General features: G+C 40.5%; 1 protein-coding gene across 1 annotated transcript; it reads left to right on the plus strand.

Annotated features, from left to right (window-relative positions):
* Positions 1–13916: 13916 nt before the first annotated feature.
* Positions 13917–22481, plus strand: LOC131239349 (mitochondrial phosphate carrier protein 3, mitochondrial-like). Its single transcript, XM_058237017.1, has 6 exons — positions 13917–14322; positions 15676–16037; positions 16130–16173; positions 21041–21255; positions 21410–21534; positions 22250–22481. The coding sequence occupies exons 1-6, from the start codon at positions 13924–13926 to the stop codon at positions 22314–22316; spliced, it is 1212 nt and encodes a 403-aa protein (XP_058093000.1). The 5' UTR covers positions 13917–13923; the 3' UTR covers positions 22317–22481.
* The last annotated feature ends 272 nt before the right edge of the window (positions 22482–22753 follow it).

The following is a 22753-nucleotide window of genomic DNA, read 5'->3' on the forward strand; positions in this document are numbered from 1 at the left end:
ACCAAAAACTCCATCACATTTTCACTATGATCAAAAACTTTACAAGTACAATGAGCATAAAGGGAAATACAATGATGATGAACAAAAACTCTAAAATGATCTGCCACGTGCCCAAACCTCAGCGCTGCTGCGATCCAACGTCACCTGCACGCAACGGTCGTGCATAAGATTATATAAAGCTTAGAGGGTGGTGAAAGTGTATGCTCAAGGTGGTAATGCAGTTATGCAGTATTAGAGTAATGCGAAACATGCTGATAAATGCCAAGAATACCATTAGCCGCACCAAGGCCATGCGGTGCAAAGAATGATGTCGGCCATACCAAGGCCATGCAATGCGAAATGCAACTCAAGCATACAAATCCTTATCTAAGTCCACATATCGATACCGCTCAAAATCTGGAATATTACCGGGGTCTAGTACACTCCAAGCCAGATTGCCGCCTCATTACGCCCAATAAGGTGAGTGAAAAAGACCTCACTATCCGCCTGCCAATATCGGGCTCGGCTCGTCAATAGCGGACCCATTCCTCGAGCTGGTCAGACTCAGCCTAGCATTGCCCCCTACTCTTGGGCGGGTAAGGCCGCACCCCCTTCCAACCGACCACGACACAGTGGAAAGCGCAACCGTCTGGTAATCGGCACTCGGCGCTCATGCACCCACTTGGTCTAGACGTTGGAGCAACCTCTTGGTACCATAAGGGTTTAGGGACTTTCACCCAGGGATATCTATAGCACCCCATGTAGAATAAAATTTTCGGTATCCAATCCTGCCAACCACGATACGCCTGTGGAGGCTACGGCCCTGATGTCGCTAGGGCGTACAGTACCATATCACATAATGCGAATGCATGAATCACACTATGCAACAATCCTGCGCGTATCATACGCTCATGTAGGGCAACACCCCTTGTACGGGAGCCCCTAAACAATCTGCCCGAAGGCATATGCTATGATCAGTCATTTCTCATATCAAGCATACGTATGATGCATATGATCATGAATCATGGAACTAAACATGTTATATGGGATGGATGATGTTCATAACGAAGATGGGCCTAGATGGCCTACACATAACACGTACGAGCCTAATAATGGGCCCTAGGGAAAGTCATAATGCGGACATTTAACCAACACTATACTTGCAATGTGGACGTCAAACCACCATTGCTCCCAAGGCATAGCCTGACGTAAACATCATTACATAACCCATGTTGGGATCGTACATTGCAATGGACCTTAGGTACATCCCATTGGGCCTTAAATACATCAAATAGGCCATATCATATGGGCCTTATATTCATCAAGTGGGCCACATCATTGGGCTACACCAATGGGCCTTATGTGCATTGCAATGGGCCATAACCCGTGGGCCTTAGAATGCATCAAATGGGCCTAATCTTATGGGCCTTATGTGTATCAAATGGGCCACACTAATTGGGCCCCATATGTACATCAAATGGGCCTCAACCCATAGGCCCCAATACATCTTCATGGGCCATAACCCAGGGGCCCCTAATACATCAAATGGGCCTCGACTCATGGGCCTCAAGTAAACTGAGATGGGCCTCCCACCACCAGTATATTATATGTAATATAATATATGATATATATATATATATATATATAGTATAAACAATATTATATATAATATAATATTATATATATATATATACACACACGTACACACCCACACACGCACGCACATGAACACACCCACCGTCCAGGACGGTGGGGTTAAAAATACAAACATCACAGTGGGCTCCATGTGGGGCCCACCATAATGTTGATATGCCATCCAACCCGTTGATAAGGTCAAGTAGACCTAGATGAAGGGTGAAAACAAATTTCACCCTGATCCAAAACTTCTGTGGACCCAAAAAAGGGTTTCAAGGGTAGAGTTCAATTCACACTGTTTCCTATGATGTGGGCCACCTGAGTCTTGGATGGACCTGAAATTTGGAGGGTGGTCCACTGACCTTAGGGCCCACCATATGAACGGATTGGATGACAAATAAACATCAAGGTGGGGCCCACGGCTACAGCCGTGGCCGCTGCCCAGTCCGTCCGTCCGCTGGGCGCTGGTGCGCAGGCAGCGCCTGCTGCCTTTCTGACACAGCAGCGCTACTGTGTTATGATTTTTTTTTTAAATTTCAGTTTTTTTTTTGGTTTTCACAGGTGGGGTCCACATCTAGACAATCCACTCTGTCCAATGGCCCTCCATGGCTCCAGACAAGCAAAACAAGCCCAATATTGGGCATATTTCGTCATATAAAAGTATTAGGGAAGGTTTCAATGGTGAAAACCACCATTTGCTACGGTATTGCCTGCCAGGACCTTGGGTTGACACCATTTTTCGATTCAACGCCTAACATGAGGTTGGGAACGGAATGGACAACGTGGATTGAAGACATACATCAAGGTGTGGCCAAAATAAGTGGGCCTCCCCCATTGGCTTGGAACCAAGCTAATGTTTGTGTTTTCCAACAAAATGTCCAGCGTCCCTGGACGCTGGACTTTAGTAAATACATTAGAGGTGGGCCCTGCTTAGGTGGGCCACCTCATGGAGGGTGGTGTGGATACAACACACAAAGTGGGCCCCACTTATAGATGGTTTGGATAGAATGTATGCCTCATGGTGGGGTTCATTTAAGTGGGCCTCACAACCTCATTATCATGATCTTAAAAAAAGGAAATGAAAAAGAGATGGGAGAGAGAGATAGAGAGTGGGACACGCGTGATGGAGGGACCCCGGCACTATGGGCCCTCCCTTCAATGATCTACAACATAAATCAAGTGGGTCATTACATGTGGGCCCATTAAATCGAAATCCAACGGTGGAGATCCATTCTCCATTAAAATAGACAGTTTAGATGACCCTAGGTATGCAAGGAAAATAAACATCATGATGGGGTCCATGGAGAATGGCCCCATCATGGAATGATCATGATGATCCAAGTGGGCCATCAGCCACATCTTAGGGTCCAAAGTGAGATCCAAACCATTGATCGGTTGGCCTCACTTGGCCCATCTTAAAAATATTAAAAACTACCCTATCAAAGCACCCACCGCTTGATCTTCTTGCTCCCTTGACTTCCTTAGCTCCTTGTGCTTCTCTTTGATGGAGGAGGATGAGAAATGGATAGCTAGGATGGGAGATCTAGGGATGAAAAGGTGGGCCTCACATATGCATTTTTCTCTCCATGGAATGGCTTGGACGTGAGGAGCTCTTGGGTTGCTTGGATTGAGTTTAAAAATGAATGAGAGAGAGAGACTTGAAAAGGGAGAGGGATGGGTGATGGATGTGTTGATGTGGTGAGTGATGGGTGTAAGAGCCTCTTTTTGACTTTTACGGTAAAAGTTATAAGGAAATGTATGAGCTTGTAAGATCTTTTTAACTTTTAGAGTTTGCTTGGGAATGGGTGAAAAGTAATGTGTCCTTGACATGATGGGATTGATGGGTTGATTGATTAATGTGACATCTTGTAGAGATTCCCTCAGAATTCGCACGCGCGGCGTTTTCCTCGCACCGAACGCTGGCCCACATCTCCTAACCACGATATCGCCTTGGCGCGCGAGTCGCGGCATCGAAACCGCGTCGACGACACAGTCGCTAAGGTATAAGTCCTGGGTTAAGTCGATTCAGGTTGACGGCATGAGAATCAAGGTCGCGCACAAATACCGGTTAAGGGTCGAAGGTTGCTGGAATTCGACCGGGAATATCGCGGCAGTTTATGAAATGGAACGGTCTAGGATACGGGGCTTATACATCGTAATGTATATTAAGCTCTTGAGTGAGGCCCATGGTGTTATATTTTTAGCCCTTGTGTGAGGCCATGGGTCCACTATATGTTAGGCTCTATGTGGGCCATTCCTTGGGCGCAATGTTGGTTAAATGTCTACATTGCTGAGATCGACTGTCGATGCTGGTTATTGATATCGATTATAAGTATATGATAGCATAGCATCATGATACATGCCCATATGCATCATCTGCATGCTTGTTATGAGATGTGGCAGATCATTGCATATGTCATTGACCAAGTTGTTATGAGACTCCCTAATAGGCGGAGGTTATCTAACATGAGCGTACGGTATGCGAAGGATTGATGCATAACTGGATTGTATGACTCATGCATCTTGCATTGTGATTACTGTACGCCCTAGCGACATCAGAGCCGTAGCCTCCATAGGCATATCGTGGATGGCCAGATGGGACACCGAAAATCTGTTAGTAGCATCGGGCTGCCATAGATGGCCCTGAGTGAAAATTTCTAAACTCTCTTAGTACCAGAGGATGCCCCAATGTCGAGACTGAGTGGATATATATGAGTGCATGAGGGCTGAATACCAGGAGGCTGCGTCTCCCACTCCACTGTGTCGTGGTCAGTTGGGAGGGAGTGTGGCCTTACCCGCCCGAGGGTAGGGGGCATTACTAGGCTGAGTTTGACCAGCTCATGAATGGGTTCGCTATCGACGTGCCGAATAAGTATTGGCAGACTATTGGCCAGGCGGATAGTGAGGTTTCTTACGCTCACTTGGACTGTGCTGCTGGGAGAGGAGCAGTGCCATTTGGAGTATACTAGACCCCGGTGATGATCCCAGAGAGGAACCGTACTGATATGTGGACTTATTGAGCAGGAGTTACATACTCATTCATTCATTCACTATCCACTCGGGCTGGTGGTGCGCAACCATTTGTTACGTGTACCTTCGCATGGCAAGGATTTCGGTTGGGCGCGCGACTAACTTGAGATCAGGAGTTTACCATATTGAGTTTGACTGTCTAAATTTAGGTATGGGACTGGTTTGGATAGAAGTCCCTTATGATGGACCCCATAGCCTGCGATACTACGTACTATTATCCCGACTTCACTCCAGCTTGGTCATTTCATTTGCACCGGATATTGCATTGCATCCTCGGCATCTGATACTTGACTGTTTATGACATTATATTGAATACTTAGCTTACTATGTCTTCGCATTACATAACTGATTTACATTACTTCTTCAGTATTTGCCTCATTATGATCTGCATTGCTTGCCCTGATATCGTATGATTCATGATCTTGTCAGTATTTTCGCTTAGTCTGATTACTCTGATATTGCTTACTTGGCACTTACCTTGTGCATACACTCTCACCACCCACTAAGCTTTTTATAAGCTTATGCACGATAGATAAGTGCAGGTAATGTTAAGTTGCAATAGCGTGGAGCTTGGAGCATGTAGCTGACTTCTAGAGCTTTGATTTTAACATATGTATTTTCCTTTTAGCATTGTATTCAAAAGTTTATATTAGTGGATATGTGACGATGATGTTACCTTTGTGATTTGGGTAAACTTGTGGTCATGCTTCTTACGAGATAAATGTACGTTGGAAAATCCTCCTCGATCTGAGGATCGGAACCTGACATATGAGTGCTGGGAGCCGAGAATGGGGTACTACGGAGGCTGTCAGCACCGGATTCGGCGATCGAGATTCCCGTGAATCCGATTTTCAGGTTTGGGGCATGACATTTCATAAGAGCCGGTGCCTATCGTCAGTTGATATCATTAATCTCAGCCGTCCAACATGTTCGTTATTGAGTAATCCTATCCAACCATCCATAGGGTTCACGTTAGTGAGGCCAACCTGCCGATATTGAGTATGACAAAATCAAGCAACCGATGGAAGGCTCTGATCTACAAAGTATCATGATAGTAAGGCCCACTTGGGTTACTAGCTCAGGAACATCTTGCGAAAAACCTCCGTCCGAAAAATAGGGGGCCGGTTGTGGACCCCACGATGAGGTCAGCGCTCATCCACACCGTCCATACATTTTTTAGGATTTAACGAAACCTGATCTAGGCCACCTTTGTGCTTTACATTAAGGAAAAAATTGATGCATAATTTTAAAATAAAAATCATAGCAAAATATGCAATGGAATAAACAAAATGCACCTCACACATCTGATCAGATTTTTCACACCCGAATGAAAGTCACTAGAAAAATCGTACACATAGTATGTTCCTAAAAAAATACTATATATATATATACATACATACATACATACAAAAAACGCCATTACAATCCTTAACAAACTACTTTAAAACAGTCTTCTAAAACTAAAAAAGATTCAGACTTAAACTGAAATCGGCTTCTCTGGACAATCACGTAAATAACGACAAAATAAACTCCCTACTAGCCGGTGCAAACAATATGAACAGACTAAGTAGCAAACCAATAAGCGGACGATCGATGACTGGTTCGCTTCCTATACCATTAGTCGCCACCCTTTCATGCCTGTCTTCTTCTGAGCCAATGTCGTCTGTTATGGTTCGCTCTATGGGTGCATCTACACACGTCCTACTGTCCATCGTCGCGGGATGACTTGATGCACGAACATGCTGAATTTCAGGTGTTTCTTCGGCTGTTCTATCGATGGTGATGGCCTAAATGAAATAGTAAACAAATTATATTCTTTGTTAATATGATACTAGTAAGATTTAATAATCATTGCTTTAACTATCAAATCTTAAAACGTACGATATTTTTAAGCATATTAACCAACCTTGTATTGATTCCATGCAATCATGACATCTTCACAACACGAGAAAGACTTTGCACCTACTAAATCCGTGAACTTGTGCCTTACATTCTTCCCACGACTCATATATCCCGAGTTTCCTTTCGACGAACACCATGTAAAACTTCTTCTTCATTTTTCCTGCAATTGGTAAACATACAGTTTGTCAGCGCAAAAGGAGATTGATGTCTAGCAAATATCTTGACAAATTGAATAAGAAGCAGGCAAAATGAAAGTGATGGTATGTAAACATAATGAGGTCAGAAGTATATCAATATGAAACTAATTCAAATAGCTCTGATTCAGTGATATAATGTCAATAGTACCTATCGAAATATTCAAAACAAGAGTGTATCGAAAATCCCGTGAATCAGAAACAGTAATTCAACATTAACCTACCAATATTATCCAAACCAACTATTAATAGTGGTAGACAACTGAACCAATATTACAAATCTGGGAACCAGATTTTCTTGTCTAGTAGAACTGTATCACTCAAAACCTGTCAAGGCTATCTGTCTCGCAAAACAAATCTGCGAACCAAAACTCCCAAACTAGCAGAACTGTATCAATAGCAATATATGAATGTTATCTGTCTACCTCATCAAATGTAAGCTATGGTATGTTAGATTAAAATAGTCAGAAGTATATCAATACGAAACTAATTCAAATAGCTTTGATTCAGTGATATGATGTCAATAGTACCTATCGAAAGATTCAAAACAAGAGTGTATCGGAAATCCTGTGAATAAGAAACTGTAATTCAACATTAACCTGCCAATATTATCCAAACCAACTATTAGTAGTGGTAGACAACTAAACCAATATTGCAAATCTAAGAACTAGATTTTCCTGTTCAGTAGAACTGTATCACTCGAAACCTGTCAAGGTTATCTGTCTCGCATAACAAATTTGGGAACCAAAACTCCTAGACTAGCAGAACTGTATCAATAACAATATATGAATGTTACCTGTCTACCATAACAAATCTGGGAACCATAATTCCCTGAGTAGCAAAATTGTATTAATACAAATATGTGCAGATTATCTGCATACCATAACAAATCTGGGAGCCATAACTCATTGAATAACAGAACTGTATCAGTACAAATATGTTAAGATGATCTGCCTACCAGAACAAATTTGGGAACCATAACTCCTTGAGTAGCAAAACTGTATCAATACAAATATGTTAAGATGATCTACCTACTCGAACAAATCTAGGAACCATAACTCCCTGAGTAGCAGAACTGTATCATTATCAAATATGTGAAGATTATCTGCCTATCAGAACAAAATTGAGAACCAAAACTCCCTGACTAGCAGGATGATTCATGCCAGAATTGTAGCAGTAAGAATGTTAAACCTGCAACATTATAAGCAGACTTTGGAATAGTTCAGTGGCAATGCATAACTGCCACAATTCCTACTAACTAACATAAACCGTGCACGAATTGCATGATCCATTCGACTTGCATTAAAACCTGCCACATGACCCATTTGACCTGCATTAAAACCTGCAATATTCTTATATATACAACACAATCAATATGGGAAGGTCAAGATTGTCATCAGAATTGCTGATCCAACAGTAATTTAAACATCCACAGTATTAAAGTTAAATCCCAAAAGACCGCTCCATGTATGACCTAGATAAAACAGAAACCACACCCATCCAGCAGAAAGAAAGTAATGTCCAAAACACCATTGTCAAGAAATATATGATAAGTGACCCAAATTCACTACTGGCCACTCTGAGGAAGGATAACTTTTTCTATCCATTCTTTTCTTCTTTCGTGTCCCATCTTCATAAAATAACCATCACTTACTAAATCGGATTGCAGCACCCTTGTAGCCCGAATCCGGTCCTCACTGCTAAGACTATCCACGTCCTCAAGTATCCCTAGGAGCCGATGCACACGTGTCATGTTCTTGTCCTGTGCCATAGTTATGGTCAGGGCCTTTATAGCTTCTGCCACTTCCCCCATCCTGTCCCCTATTTGTTCACTCTGCTTACCCTTCTTATGACGGCTATTGTCACTCGCATCTGTGCGACTGTGACGAGATCCTGATATTGTCTCCATTGGGCTTTTATCATATCCCGTTGCCCTTTTTATGGATCGATCGACACCGCGAGTGCGGGGAGTAGGCCTCTGATCATCCTCATCATCGGATGAGAGTTGTACAATATTAGAAGCCTACTTATCAGAGTCGTCATAAGAATTCAATTCGTTACGACTGCGCCGCTTCCCTAAAATAGGTGAAGAGTAAGCCGTGCTTGCAAATGAATCCTGTGCACATTCATTGCCGAATATAAACGCCAAGTCATCCCATCTATCAATGTGCTTTCCACGCACTTGTTTAGCATAGAGGTGTGACTGTACAAACAAAGACAATATATTAAACATCATATATTGAAATCTAGAACTTTGTGGAATTGAAAGAAAAAAAATCATAAATCCTACCACGACATATCCATCCCAGACATCATCGATAGCGACAACCATCTTTCTGTCTTCATCCCACCCAAAACCAGATGCATTGAGTAGGTCTTTTATAGCCCAATACAACCTCTTCAAGGTCCGCAGGCGATTAGATATGTGACGATTTTCAAGTAAAATGCCACAACTATCATGGATTTCTTTGATGGTTGCGTTGTAGGCCTCGGGTTTAAACCCGATATCACTCTTAAGGCCGAGATTGATTTGTTCAACCAAGGCATCTACCAACGAATTGTCCATAATGTCGACCCATTATACTTTACTTATTTTACTAGTAGAGGCTATCCTACGCCTCGGGGTAAATATACCCTTTGGTGAGGGCCCTTTCCTTGAGGACGTAACAATTTTTTTTGGAGTTGAAATAGGTTGTTTTAGTGATCTTGGACTTATGGCTGGATGACCACCCATATTTGAAAGTGATGACTCGACGTTTTTATTCCTCAGATCCTTCGTGCTACTCCTTAGGAATTTCATTTGACCTACAACCATAACAAATTAATAGCAATATGACAGAGAACATTCGGAAGATGCACAAAATTAATGATTTATAAGGGAACATAAAAAGTTTACAGTCTATTTAACCATAAATTCCACACGAAAAGTAAAAATGAGTTAAAATATTCCTGCTATAAACATAACAGATTAGTATAGAATCAGTGAAAACTAAATACGTTGTCTGGTGCATGGAAGACTGTCATTCCACATTCTCTCAGCTATCTCGTCTCTTTTTCTCGCCCACTCTTCCTGACCGCAATCCGTCACCCGAGATAAAGCTCGTCCTTCCTCTATACTAGTTATCTCTACAGGGGATGGTGAAACATCTTTTGTACTGTTTCCACTGTCCTCTACTACCTTAGTCAGCTCGTCATCACCATTAACATAAAAAAATTATGAAGGACACAACAAGCTATGCCAATTTTAACTTGATTTTTAAACTTGAACTAATGAGGAGTACGTAAGATAGGAAATCGGCCCTTTAAAAGCCCAAAAGACCGCTCTATAACATTTTGCAACTGAGAGTGGTGATAATTGAAAAGTTCCTTTTGATTGACAGACTTTCTTCTAGTCTGGAACTCATTTAAATGATATTGCACACCTTGATAAGGGGGCCATAAATCCGAGCGAATGTGCATATTCAGCATCAACAACATAATATTTTCCTACACATTGCAATATATGTTTCAGTTATGTTTCATAAATAAACTCTTAAAATGTAAAGAAACACCTCCTATATATGATATTATGAGGAATCAGAAAACAGTCCGGGCAACGGTTAACGTATTTTGTAAGACGTGTATCGGATGCGGAACCATCTCAACTAGCAAGCACGTACACAAATTTCATATCGAAAGTACATGCGGCTTGAACATTTTGAAACAGAAATCTTTTTATATTTCTGAAAGTTGAGCTCGTTTCTTTTAGCAAATAAGCCAGGATATGGGTACATCTAGGCCCCCGATGCAATCCTACAATCAAACGTGTGCCACATGATCAGTTCCTTCCTTTTACCACGTATAATTCTTACCTATGACATCTAACACTTGTATAATATTACTTGAAAGTATGCACTCCATAGAGGATTGTCGGATATTTCTTTGGGTGTGTGTAATCAAAGGAACTTCACATATTCTAGATATAGACTGATAATAACATCCAACACCCTAGTAAAGTGTCTCCTTACAGTCTCACCAGATTTTGTAAATCGTTGACTAATCACACGATTACGTACATTGTGTCTGACAGTATATAAGAACATTACAACCTGCTCTTCCATACCACACCCCTTGTATCGGATATGAGTTTGTGATCTCTCAACAATGAACATAATTAGAAAAAATTGTCCCTAGACATTCTCACCTGCGCAAGACAATCAACATCGCTTTTTTTTATTATGCCATTGACAAATCTATCCCTATCAATGTGACAATCCTTCTGCTTTGCCTTAATATAGTAACGACGATAATATTCAGCAGCGCCCATTACACATGCAGAGGCTGCAATGACTGTTAATGCTGTAGCTACTTCACTCTCAGTCCATTCACTAGCAGAGGACCTTTCATCATTATTTTTTCCGCTATCGAAAGCCATAAGATTATTGTAAATGAAATTTATCTGAATGGAAATTACAATGGACCATAAAAATTATAGAAAAATATGCAAATGATATTCAACAGTCACAACAAGAAGTTAAAAAGCATGTGATGCATTTGTTTTTATGCAAACCAAATCATTATCTATTTACAGTGTTTTTTTTTCCAATTGAATGAAGTATGAATCTCTTTTTACAGTTGAATGAAGTATGAATCTCTTCTTACAGTTGAACGAAGCATGCATCTCTGAATACAGTTAAATGAAACATGAATCAAACATACAGTAGACATATTGAATTATGAATGTCTGTTTATAGTTATGTAAACATAAATGAATTTGTTTACACTTACACATCCAATCATGAACTTTCAAGTTCACACATGTATAATTTTTTTGATGCATGAATATTTGTTTACAAATATTTAAGCTTTGGATTCACTATATCTGTTTATAGTTATGTAGCCATACATGAATATATGTTTTTAATTATTTAAGCAAATCGGAATATCTATTTACAGTTATTTATGCAATCATGAATATGTGTTTACAGTTGTTTATCCAACCAACTGATCATCATCGATTACTTGAACACCTCATTTACTGGCTACATGTATCTTCTAAAGTTTCTGATATACACATAATTATTTTGATTTAAGTATCTGTCAATGAACATCATATATTCTAATAAACATGGGAATATCAAAATCAGTATTCACATACTTGTTCTCTGAATTGGAGATTGTAGAGACTTGGAAATATTGCACTGAGAGCTGCAAGATTTCTAATGTCTGAATCGGCGCATGATTAGTTTTAGGGGTTAGGGTTTGTTTTGATGATTAAAACATTTGATTGAGGAGATGGCAAATAAAAATGCGTGCTCTGATAGCACGCATGCCTTGATATAGAAATGTAGACAATAGTGAATAAGGAAAATATATTCTCATAGGACTTTTCATTCATTCAATCACCCTTTCGAATCATGTCTCTGTTACCACACACCGATGCACAGGCATCAAGCTATTTTAACAAGCCAGAATTTTAAAGCTGGAAAGGCATGAAGCTACCATAGAAAATCTCAGTACAACCGCATATAACCTTGCAGTTGTAATTGTAACTAGACAAATAACAATGTTAACAGGGAAAATCCTACAATGGTCTCGCATAACAGTTTATAAGGACTTTCTTGCTGAAAATGGTAGACATATACGAAAGAATGCATTTTAAGAAAAAAGGGTTTTAGAAGTGTAATACCTCAAAAAGAGATCAAGCCGGTAGATGGATAGCCTTAGGAGAACAAAAATATTTCTAAATACATAATGTTTTGCAAAGATTATATGACTGTGGGTATTTATAAACAGAAGCATTCCAATTTTCAAAATTTCTACAAGCCACAGACAATCGACTACCTGATTCTGGGTTGCATGCACCTGTCCTTTCCAATACTCCACCCTTCGAAGATGGATTTTGCAAAATCCCCAGTTGGATTCGATGAGTTGATATTTTCCTGAATTTCTCTCCATCAGCGGTATAGGCATAGCTGGATAAGGAATATGGGGTTGACAGATAGGGGTGTATATGCCTGACCGTATACACGCCATCAGCGAAAAATGAGCTTTTGCAAACGAAGAGGGAGATGCAACATTGAACCATGAATCGGCTCATGGTTATACTTCCAAACTGATCGGAGATCCAACCGGGAGAGAGATGATCATACCTGTATGATCGCCCTTCTGCCTCAGAGGTAAGTGGTGCGAATGACCGATTTGCAACCCGCAACGTCCTCAAGGAGGTTATCCTGGCTCCTGTTACTGGAACAGTACCTTCGGAAGGGAAGAAACAGTCATTGGATGGCGGCATGCACAATAGTGGTGATGAGCGTATGAGCTGCTAGTGTAGACTACTCATCGTTCTCCCCCTGGAGATAAAGCTTCTGTATTTCTTGGAATTCTTTCACATGATATTACAGTGCAAGTGCATTGAAGAGAGTACGCCTGGTAGCAGAGCCGTATGACAACGCTTTACTCCCATTTTTTGTGTCGTTCTAAAAGTTTTAACCCCAATTGTATAGTCCACTTGAGCCTTAGAACTGTTTTATTTTTGGGCTTCTACCCTAAATTATTTTGGCAAAATAGATGGACTGTGTGGATAAAGCCGTACGTCGTGGTAGCCCTGTGGATGTCCCAGTGGCACGACATGGCCAAGCTCACAAAATGGATGTTAACGAAGTGCATGCTACTCTTAACCGGGTGGTAGACTCCCAGGAGTTTCAACACCGGTCAAGGGTTTGAGTACCCATCAGTGGTGAAATCCCACGGCGTACGTGTGCATGTGTAAGCGTGTGTGTGTGTGCGTGTGTTATATATAAAAAAAAAGTGCAGGCTACTCTTCAGCAGTGGTGGTGAAATTATCGGGCGCTAGTTTTGAACGGCAGCTGTAAATTTCTTACAGCCTTTCTTTAGTTATTGGGAAATGGATTGCCTGTGGCGCCCACGACAAGGATATTCCCATGGCTCAGCGTGGCCCAACCTCTGTGGGGCCCACTGTACTGTGATTGTATTTTATCTATATTGTATATCTTTTTGCCATCTAATTGGCCCCACACAGCTTGAGCCACGTCGTGCCACAGGATATTCAGACACTCTGCTTCCGCGTTTCCGGGGAGAATGTACTTGGTTGTCTAAGGAGTGCATCCACCACGCATACCGTTGACCAACAAAAGTCGTTGCGCCGCCTTGGCAGACTCAGATGATATAGTTTGTCACCCAAATGCATACCGCCAGATCGAACTCGTCGGACAGGGTCCGCGTTCAACTCCTATTTGCTGTCGCCAAACCCCGTCTCTCTGTCTCTTTGTCTCTCTCAATGGCTTTCTCTGAAAGCTCTCGCCAATCCCTCCTTCCTTCCTATCTCTACTCATCTCCTTCATCCCAAGGCCTAGATCCGCAGAAATTGCTCCACAGAAACCCTAGCTCCACGTCGTCTCCATCTCCATCTCCCTCAAATGGAGTTCCCAAGGCCTTCATCGTTCCAGCGCCAAGCGAGCCCGGCAAGATCGAGATGTATTCACCGGCTTTCTACGCCGCCTGCACCTTCGGTGGTATCCTAAGCTGCGGCCTTACTCACACGGCCGTCACGCCTCTCGATGTCGTCAAGTGCAATATGCAGGTTTGCTCTCGTTGCTTTAGTGTTTTGATTTTGTGGATCCTCTACTGACGCAGGGGAGGACGTGAGGTCGAGCACCGTCTTCGTCAAGAGGATAACTATTCCGAATCCACGGAACTTATCTGGACATCCACGAGGAAAGAAAGCAAGAAGTAGAAATAAATTCGAAATTGATTAATGAATCATTGATAATCTTCTGATGCATCTCCTTACACCATTAATAAAGAAAAAATAAACTAAATTTCGTAATTACCAAAAATAACAAAATTCTAACTCTAATAAAAATCCTAATTCTAATAAAACTCTTCTAATGCCTAATTTCTAAAAATAAAAATTCCAAATAAACTTTCTCTAGAAGATTCCTGGTATAATTAAAAGTTATTTCTAAAAAGGAAGAAAATTTAAAACTCTAAAAATAGTAAAAATATAAAATAAAATCGGAATTACTAAAAATAGTAAAATTTTCTTAAAAATTCGTTTTTGAGCTGAAAGCGTGGTTTTCTGACGAAACGGACAAATGTGACCCACTTTGTGGGTTGGTTCACCTCGGATGGCCCGTTTCAGTAAAGATTAATAGATTGTGCACCCCGTAATGATACCCAGATCAAAAGTTATGGTCAATTTACAGTCCGTCTTCTTTTGGCCCCACCATGCTAGGAACGTATCTGTGACAACGTTCTACATCATCTACTTTTAATCCAAGCATCAAATCATCACTCATCATCTAATAAGCCTTATCCAACTAATTGGGGCCGGCTACCGTTCCGCCATTCCACTCTATCATTGAATATTTTCTCGCTATCTCCACCAACATCCCTTTAGGCAGTCCCCTTGCCCTTATAGAGGCTTCTAACTGTTTGGGCTTCTATTGCACATGGCCAGACCATCTAAGTATAATTCGTTTATTTTATTACCTATTGGTGCTACCCCCAAGTTTCCTTGAATGAAAATGATCGTTCTAATGACAGTTTCCTTCAAGGAAAATTGCTCAATTTCCCCTAACAAGGAATTCAAAACAGATCACTGGCAAATGATACCTCTAATTCAATTGAGCTCACTGAGAATAGCAAATAACCATCAAATCAAAACATCAAAAGAAGCATAAACCTAAAATAAAGAAATATAAGCTCTGATCCAACATCAGACGTCCAGATTCAACATCAGAGATTGATATTAAGGTTATCTTGCCTTGACATTAACCTTTGGGATGTTTGCAGAAATAATCATCTGTTTGGTTGATATTGAGATATTCTGCATTGGATTGTTAGTTTGGGTTCTTGATCTTCGTCTTGGTTGATCTGTTTGCTTTTCTTCTCATGGATTCCTGCTAATATTGTCCTCTGCTTGTCTCTTCAGATTGACCCTGCAAAGTACAAGAGCATCTACTCTGGCTTTGGCGTGTTGCTCAAAGACCAGGGACCTAGAGGTTTCTTCAGGGGTTGGGTGCCAACACTGCTTGGTTACAGTGCTCAGGGTGCCTGTAAGTACGGCTTCTATGAGTTCTTTAAGAAATACTACTCTGACATTGCTGGGCCAGAGTACGCAGCCAAATACAAGACCTTGATCTATCTTGCGGGTTCTGCATCTGCTGAAGTGATCGCTGATGTTGCCCTTTGCCCAATGGAGGCAGTTAAGGTCAGGGTGCAAACTCAGCCTGGATTTGCGAGAGGATTGTCTGATGGGTTGCCTAAGCTTGTTAGATCTGAAGGCGTTCTCGGGTATGGATTTTCTTCGCTGTTTCTTCTGTTTTTTAAGTCAGGGACCTTGAAGTTGTAAAATGTTGTTTTCTGATGCTTCTATACTTGCACAGGTTGTACAAGGGAATTGTTCCTCTTTGGGGACGTCAAATTCCATGTAAGCAGAGATGTTCTCTTAGCTTGTTTTACATTTGTGGCCTTCCTTTCTTTATACTTATTGGTTACTTAAACACATACTTATCCTATAGAAAGTTATCCAGAGCACTGCTTTGGATAGAAAAGGATCATAGAAGTATGTTTGGCTGGATCATGTAGATTCTTTTCTCATTGCTTTGAATTTGAATTATGTTGCATAGTAGAGATGAATTGGGAAAGCAATTGGTTAGTATGGATGGTTGTAGCGTGGTTTTTCATGTGTTACCACAGCTTCATTTCTCTTTGAAAGCACATTTGTTTTCCTTAACATTAATTCTTGCTTATTTTATGCATGCATGTGCATGTGTGCCTTTATTTTACCATTCTTTGCGCATTGGCTTGTTAGTTTTTATCATTTGGTTATGTCATTTTTGATCATCTTCATTGTCAGCATAATCATCATCATAATAATCTAAGCCTTGTCCCAATTAATTGGGGTCGTCTACATGAATCATGTTCTGCAATTCCACTCTATCAAGGGTCAGGCCTTCAGTTATACCATTGGTCATCTAGTTGTTTCTCGCTACCTCCATTCACATCCTTTTGGGCCTTCCCCTCGCCCTTTTAGAGCCTTCAACATGTACCAACGCACACCTAACTGGTGTGGTTCTTGGTCTTTGTTTTGAACAAAAATGAGATATTTGGATATCTTTTTTTGTTTGAAAATTTTATGTTAGTTCATGCTTACTACAGGTGTTTACCCATGTGTTGCAGTTCAGCTTTCTCTTTGTTTTTATTCTATTTGTGTGTAGTGTTGAATAAACCATTATGTTATGTTACTTACTGAACTACTGTTGTGGGAGTCGCGCAGTGTTGTGATTGAGTTTGATGATACTGTTTCTCAATGAATGCATATGTATGTCTCACACTTTAGGTGCCTGTTAACCATTCAAGTATACAGTTAGACTAGCTGTTTATTCTATCCGTAAAAAAGTAAGCAGAGACTTGAGGACCTATGGTTTGACTGAAGATATGATCCTTGATAGAGTGGAATGGCAGAACCTGATTCGTGTGTAGCTGGGCCCAATTAGTTGGGATAAGGCTTAGATGATAAATTGTTGTTTCTTAACTTAAACCCCTTCTCTGTGTTGAAAAAGATGCCTTTTTTATCCACTTCTGGGGAAAACAACCCTCATTGGATACCAATTGTAAAGCTTTGCTATTGGTGAACCTTATCACTCTGATAAAGTATGGACTATAATGTGTTCCCCACTTGCTAGAGGTTTTCCCTACTTGTTGTGGGATAACGTGTGATCTGCTTATCTGCATTTGAACTTCGATTATATGGTGGTAAGATTCATGATTTGGGCTTACTTTCATGTTTTCGGATAATGAGATGCCCCAAATATTAAAATGGTGCAACTTCAGTTTAAAAACTCCACGCCTTTGGCATTCTGTAGAATCATTTGTTTCTCCAAGTAGAGTTGAATAATATCCGTGGAAAAACTTTACTGATCTTTGTTCGCTCTTTGTTGTTGATCACTGGATTTACCTTTTTTAATATTTATATGTACAAGGTGCAAGTGGTCATGTTTCTTATGTGGCTGTCTTTTTAAAAAAAAAAAAAAAAAAAAACCATCTGAGCATGAGCCAACAATTGATTGGTTTTGGCTTTTCCAACACATGCACTTGGACTTGCATGAACTCAAGTACTCATAACTAATGATTGTGCCCATTTTTAAAGACCCCCTGTTTGAAGCACTCTGCAGCCGTGGCATACTGCCGTACACTCCTTGCCACAAGAATGTAATGATCATTTAGATTTGATGCATAATTTCCACTCCTAAATTCTCTGTTTTCCTCTATGACTCTACTTGGTACCATTTATATATCTCTAATCAAACTGTTGAGTCAGGGCATGATTACCTCAATAGTCGGGCTAGCCTTCCAATAACGCAAGTTTGCTCACTTTAAATATTCGAGAAATTTAGGGGTCGTTTGGATGCCTGTAATTTTTTTAGTTGTAAACACATTACACCTGTAAAAAGTTTCAGGTGTAATCGGTTTACATGCTATTCTGTTTGGCTTTAAAGTGGTAATCTGTTTACAGGAAGACAGATTGTCTGTTTGGCTAGCCTCTAAAGCGTGTACAATGGATACAGTAGGTTTTCGTACCATACAGCTTGGGCGGTGAACCTTCCAAAATCCACAAAACACACAAGGACTTGATTTTTTTAGGGCCCTAGGAGAGCATTAAAGCATGCACACACTAAACGGATTGTATGTTTTCCACCCATCACAGTGGGCCCCAAATGCAATCTAGACATTTTTATTGGCGGACGTCCCATGCTTCTCTCATGTGGTCCATTTGATAATGAGGCTGTCCTGACTTTCAAGGCAATCATGCCTAGAGTAGGGCATTATCAGACGTAATAACTATGTTTTCCTTCCGCACCTAGTTCTTCTTGGAATCTGGTCATGGTTTTCAAGATTTTAAGTGTGCGTAGAGCTAATCATCCTCTTTGCTTGAGTCTTCTCCTTCTTATTTTTGAATGGAGGTGCACTCCAATGATGTGGTTCACAATCAATCATGCATAGAATAAGCCATTATCTCACCATTTAGACATACACTGTCTGTTTTCCTTCCGCACCTATTTCTTCATGGAATCTGGTCATGATTTTCAAGATTTTAAGTGTGCGTAGAGCAAACCATCCTCTTTGCTTGAGTCTTCTCCTTCTTATTTATGAATGGAGCTGCACTCCAATGATGTGGTTCACAAACAATCATGCATAGAATAAGCCATTATCTCACTGTTTAGACATACATTGTCTGTTTTCCTTCTGCACCTAGTTCTTCATGGAAATCTGGTCATGATTTTCAAGATTTAAGTGTGCGTAAAGCAAACCACCCTCTCTGCTTGAGTCTTCTCCTTCTTAATTTTGAATGGGGCTGCACTCCAATGATGTGGTTCACAAACAATCATGCATAGAATAAGCCATTATCTCACCGTTTAGACATACATTGGCTGTTTTCCTTCCACACCTAGTTCTTCATCGAATCTGGTCATGATTTTCAAGATTTTAAGTGTGCGTAGAGCAAACCATCCTTCCTGCTTGAGTAGTCTCCATTTTACTTTTGAATGGAGCTGCACTCCAATGATGTGGCTCACAAACAATCATGCCTAGAATTAGCCATTATCTCACTGTTTAGACATGCATTACCGCACCTAGTTCTTCTTGGAATCTGCTCATGGTTTTCAAGATTTTACGTGTGCGCAGAGCAAACCATCCTCTCTGCTTGAGTCTTATCCCTCTTACTTTTGAATGGAGCTGAACTCTAATGATGTCGCTCACAAGCTTGCCTCCTTGCTTGGTCTAATGACACTTTTGGACATCTATATATTGGGAAATTATTAGATTTGTGTGATTGATATGCTCTAACATGGTTGATTGTGCATGACTGAAGAATCCCCTGGGTTGGAAGATCCCCTTCATTCAAGTCAAACACTGTCATTAAAATGGCAATAAAGGCAATTGGGGTAAAAAAGAAAAAACTGCAAGCGGCTGGAATGAGAAAAGGTCGATGAAGATGGTTGGAACGATGTAGCATGGTCCTGAAAATGGCCAATGCTATGTGCTTAGGATATAGTCTGGACATCTTTTGTATTGACCCCCATCTTCTGGGGCTCCTCTGATCAATGTTCCGAATGACTGATTTGTGGACCCCAATTCTATGTGATCGCATGTAACTCCTTTTGATGTTCATCATCTGACATCTAACTGTATCATGCTACAATTGTAGAATGCATCTATAGCTTTGCCTTGTGATCCTGAATTCCTATGAGCTTTATGCTTTGTTTTGTATGTTTTAGGAAAGTATATCTGTGCAGAAAGCACCCTGCTGACACATGCCCTTGTCTTCTTCTCTCTCTCTCTCTCTCTCAAAAAAAAAAAAAAAAAAAAAAAAAAAAATAGTAAAAGAAAAAAAAGATACATGCTCGTCTTTAGCTGGATGATTAAATGTGTCACCCTGTCTTTTATACTGCTGTTTTAAAACTCGAGAACTTGACTTCAAAGTCTGTAGAGCTGATTTGAGTAACTAGTTTTTACTGAGCCTGAACCCCAGGACTTGGTTATGTTTCATGTTTAGAGTCTCGGTGTGTTTAATTATGATCTTTCCCCTCCTTTTAGAGCCGAAATGAGTTGACTCAACTGAGTGGCCCTTTTGAGTTGAATCGAGTGGATTGAGTAAACCAAGTTGAGTAGATTCAGGCGAGTGAAGTGGAAATTTTTTATTTTTTATTTTCGTGTTTCCAGACAAGGATTTTATACCCTTACATGACACCTTTCCCTGCACCTATTTCTTCTTGGGATTTTTTAATGGTTCAATGTCTTGTGTGCATCTTCATAGATCAATAAACAATTGCAGGAAATGATGCACGGAATGAACTAATGAATGGTCACATTTGATTGCGAGTGTTCTAGTATTAAGCAGAAATGTGAAATGCACATTGGGAAATGGGAAACAAGAGATATTTGTTTTTGCTAGGAAACAAGTTCCTCGTAATTATCAACGAGCTTGCTTTTGAATGGAGTTGCATTCTGGTGGTGATGCATGATACTAGTCTCGTTCAGCTTCATGGTCATTCTGGTGAAATAATAAGTTTCAACCACATTGTTAAAAAGACGTGAAATTACTTCCATGTTTGTCCATATAGTTTATGATGGCAAGTTAACATATGATGTGCATCCGGTTAAATGAATAAAATCTGATAACCTGAGAAACAATATAGATAGGTGTGAGACAACTGAAAGAAGATCTTTATTTTTCTATTTTCTAACAATTTTATCTTAGTTGTTCTGTTCTAAAACCAAATGTGTAAATGCAGATACCATGGTGAAGTTTGCAACATTTGAAAACATTGTAGAGATGCTATACAAGCACGCCATTCCTACACCAAAGGACCAGTGCAGCAAACCTTTTCAACTGGGTGTGAGCTTTGCTGGTGGCTATGTTGCTGGTGTCTTCTGCGCCATTGTTTCTCACCCTGCTGACAATCTCGTGTCTTTCCTGAACAATGCGAAGGGAGCAACCGTGGGTGATGTGAGTCATCTTTTTCTTTTGTACTTTGATGCCCCGATGCAAATGTGCACTGTAGATGGTTATCCTTTCCTTCTTCTTTTTTTTTTTTTTTTTTTTTTCCGATTACTTTGTGCGGCTCTGCAACTGAGTATGAGGCTTTTATTCATCTTTGCAGGCTGTGAAGAAACTTGGATTGTTGGGTCTCTTCACCCGTGGTCTTCCTCTTCGAATCGTCATGATTGGAACCCTGACAGCTGCACAATGGGTGATCTACGATTCCTTCAAAGTTTTCGTTGGCTTGTAAGTTCTTCACAAAAGCAGCTAATTTATTTCTTTCATTCTTTTTCCTTGTTTATATCTTAGGGTGTGCTTGGTTGCGCAAGATATCATGAAATTTCATGACGAACCAGTCCAATTTGGTGCAACCAAGCACACCCTAATAATATAGTTATTGCTATTTGCCTATAGAAAACATGGGAGTAATGTAAAACTCTCTTTAAAAATAAATAAATTATGGGAGTAAAACTGAACTTAATGACCTTAATGACCACAACCAAAAGATAACAAAGATAGAATGATCTTATCCTTCCAGTGGTTGTCTCTTCCCTCATACAATGCAGACTGCTGCCAATAATGTTGTTTCTCGTCCATTTTGAATATGGGTGGCAATGGGTTTGGCCAGTCCATCAGGTCTGGCCTTTTATGGAACTGTCTCATGGAACTGTCTCAGATTGGACCTGGACTCCTAGGCCCTTTGGGTCTTGAAGTGTGGGCTTGTTTGGTAATCGGGTGATGGGCCAAGCATGGGCATAATGGACTTTTTGACATGTTGATCAATGGGGAACTGGCCAATGGATATCCATGTTGGAGTTGAGCACAGTACAGCAGAGAAGGAAATTGTCATGCTGTGATGGGGATATGTTTATATAAAGAATGACTGAAAATTATCTAATGGAGATGAAGAAAGAGAATGGAAGTCTGAAGCTCATCCTATTTCTTTTGTTCTGATGTTCAGGCCAACCACGGGTGGGGTTGCTCCGGCGGCAGCTGCTGCACCTGCTCAAGAACTTGCAAAAGTGTAATAGCTTTGCCTGATCTCAGGCAAATGGCCATTGTATGTTGAACCTGTGGAGGGCAAAAAGAAGACTCGGAACCATGGTAATAAACAATAGGTATTTTGCTGACACTGCTTGCTTCAATGCCAAGTGGGTATTGTATTCTTTTTTGAAACATAGTATTCTTTTCAACCTCCTTTTTTTTTTTTTTTTTTTTTTTTTTGGGAGTTTTAGGAAGGGTGGTTTTGATCTCACCCTTCCAACCTCGGCGGAACTTCGACACAGAGTAGGATGTCTGGCATTAGAAATGAAACTGAAATAACGACAGATTGGGAGTAGGGTCTGTCTGTTTGTACTTGAATCATTATATTTCCTTCTTTTTTTTTTGGGTATGTCATTACCATTTTCACCTTCACTTGCAAGTGAGATAGAAGCCAAAACTCCATTTTACAGATTTTACTTGT

This window comes from Magnolia sinica, chromosome 3 (genome assembly GCF_029962835.1).
Source record: "Magnolia sinica isolate HGM2019 chromosome 3, MsV1, whole genome shotgun sequence".
Classification (NCBI taxonomy): domain Eukaryota; kingdom Viridiplantae; phylum Streptophyta; class Magnoliopsida; order Magnoliales; family Magnoliaceae; genus Magnolia; species Magnolia sinica.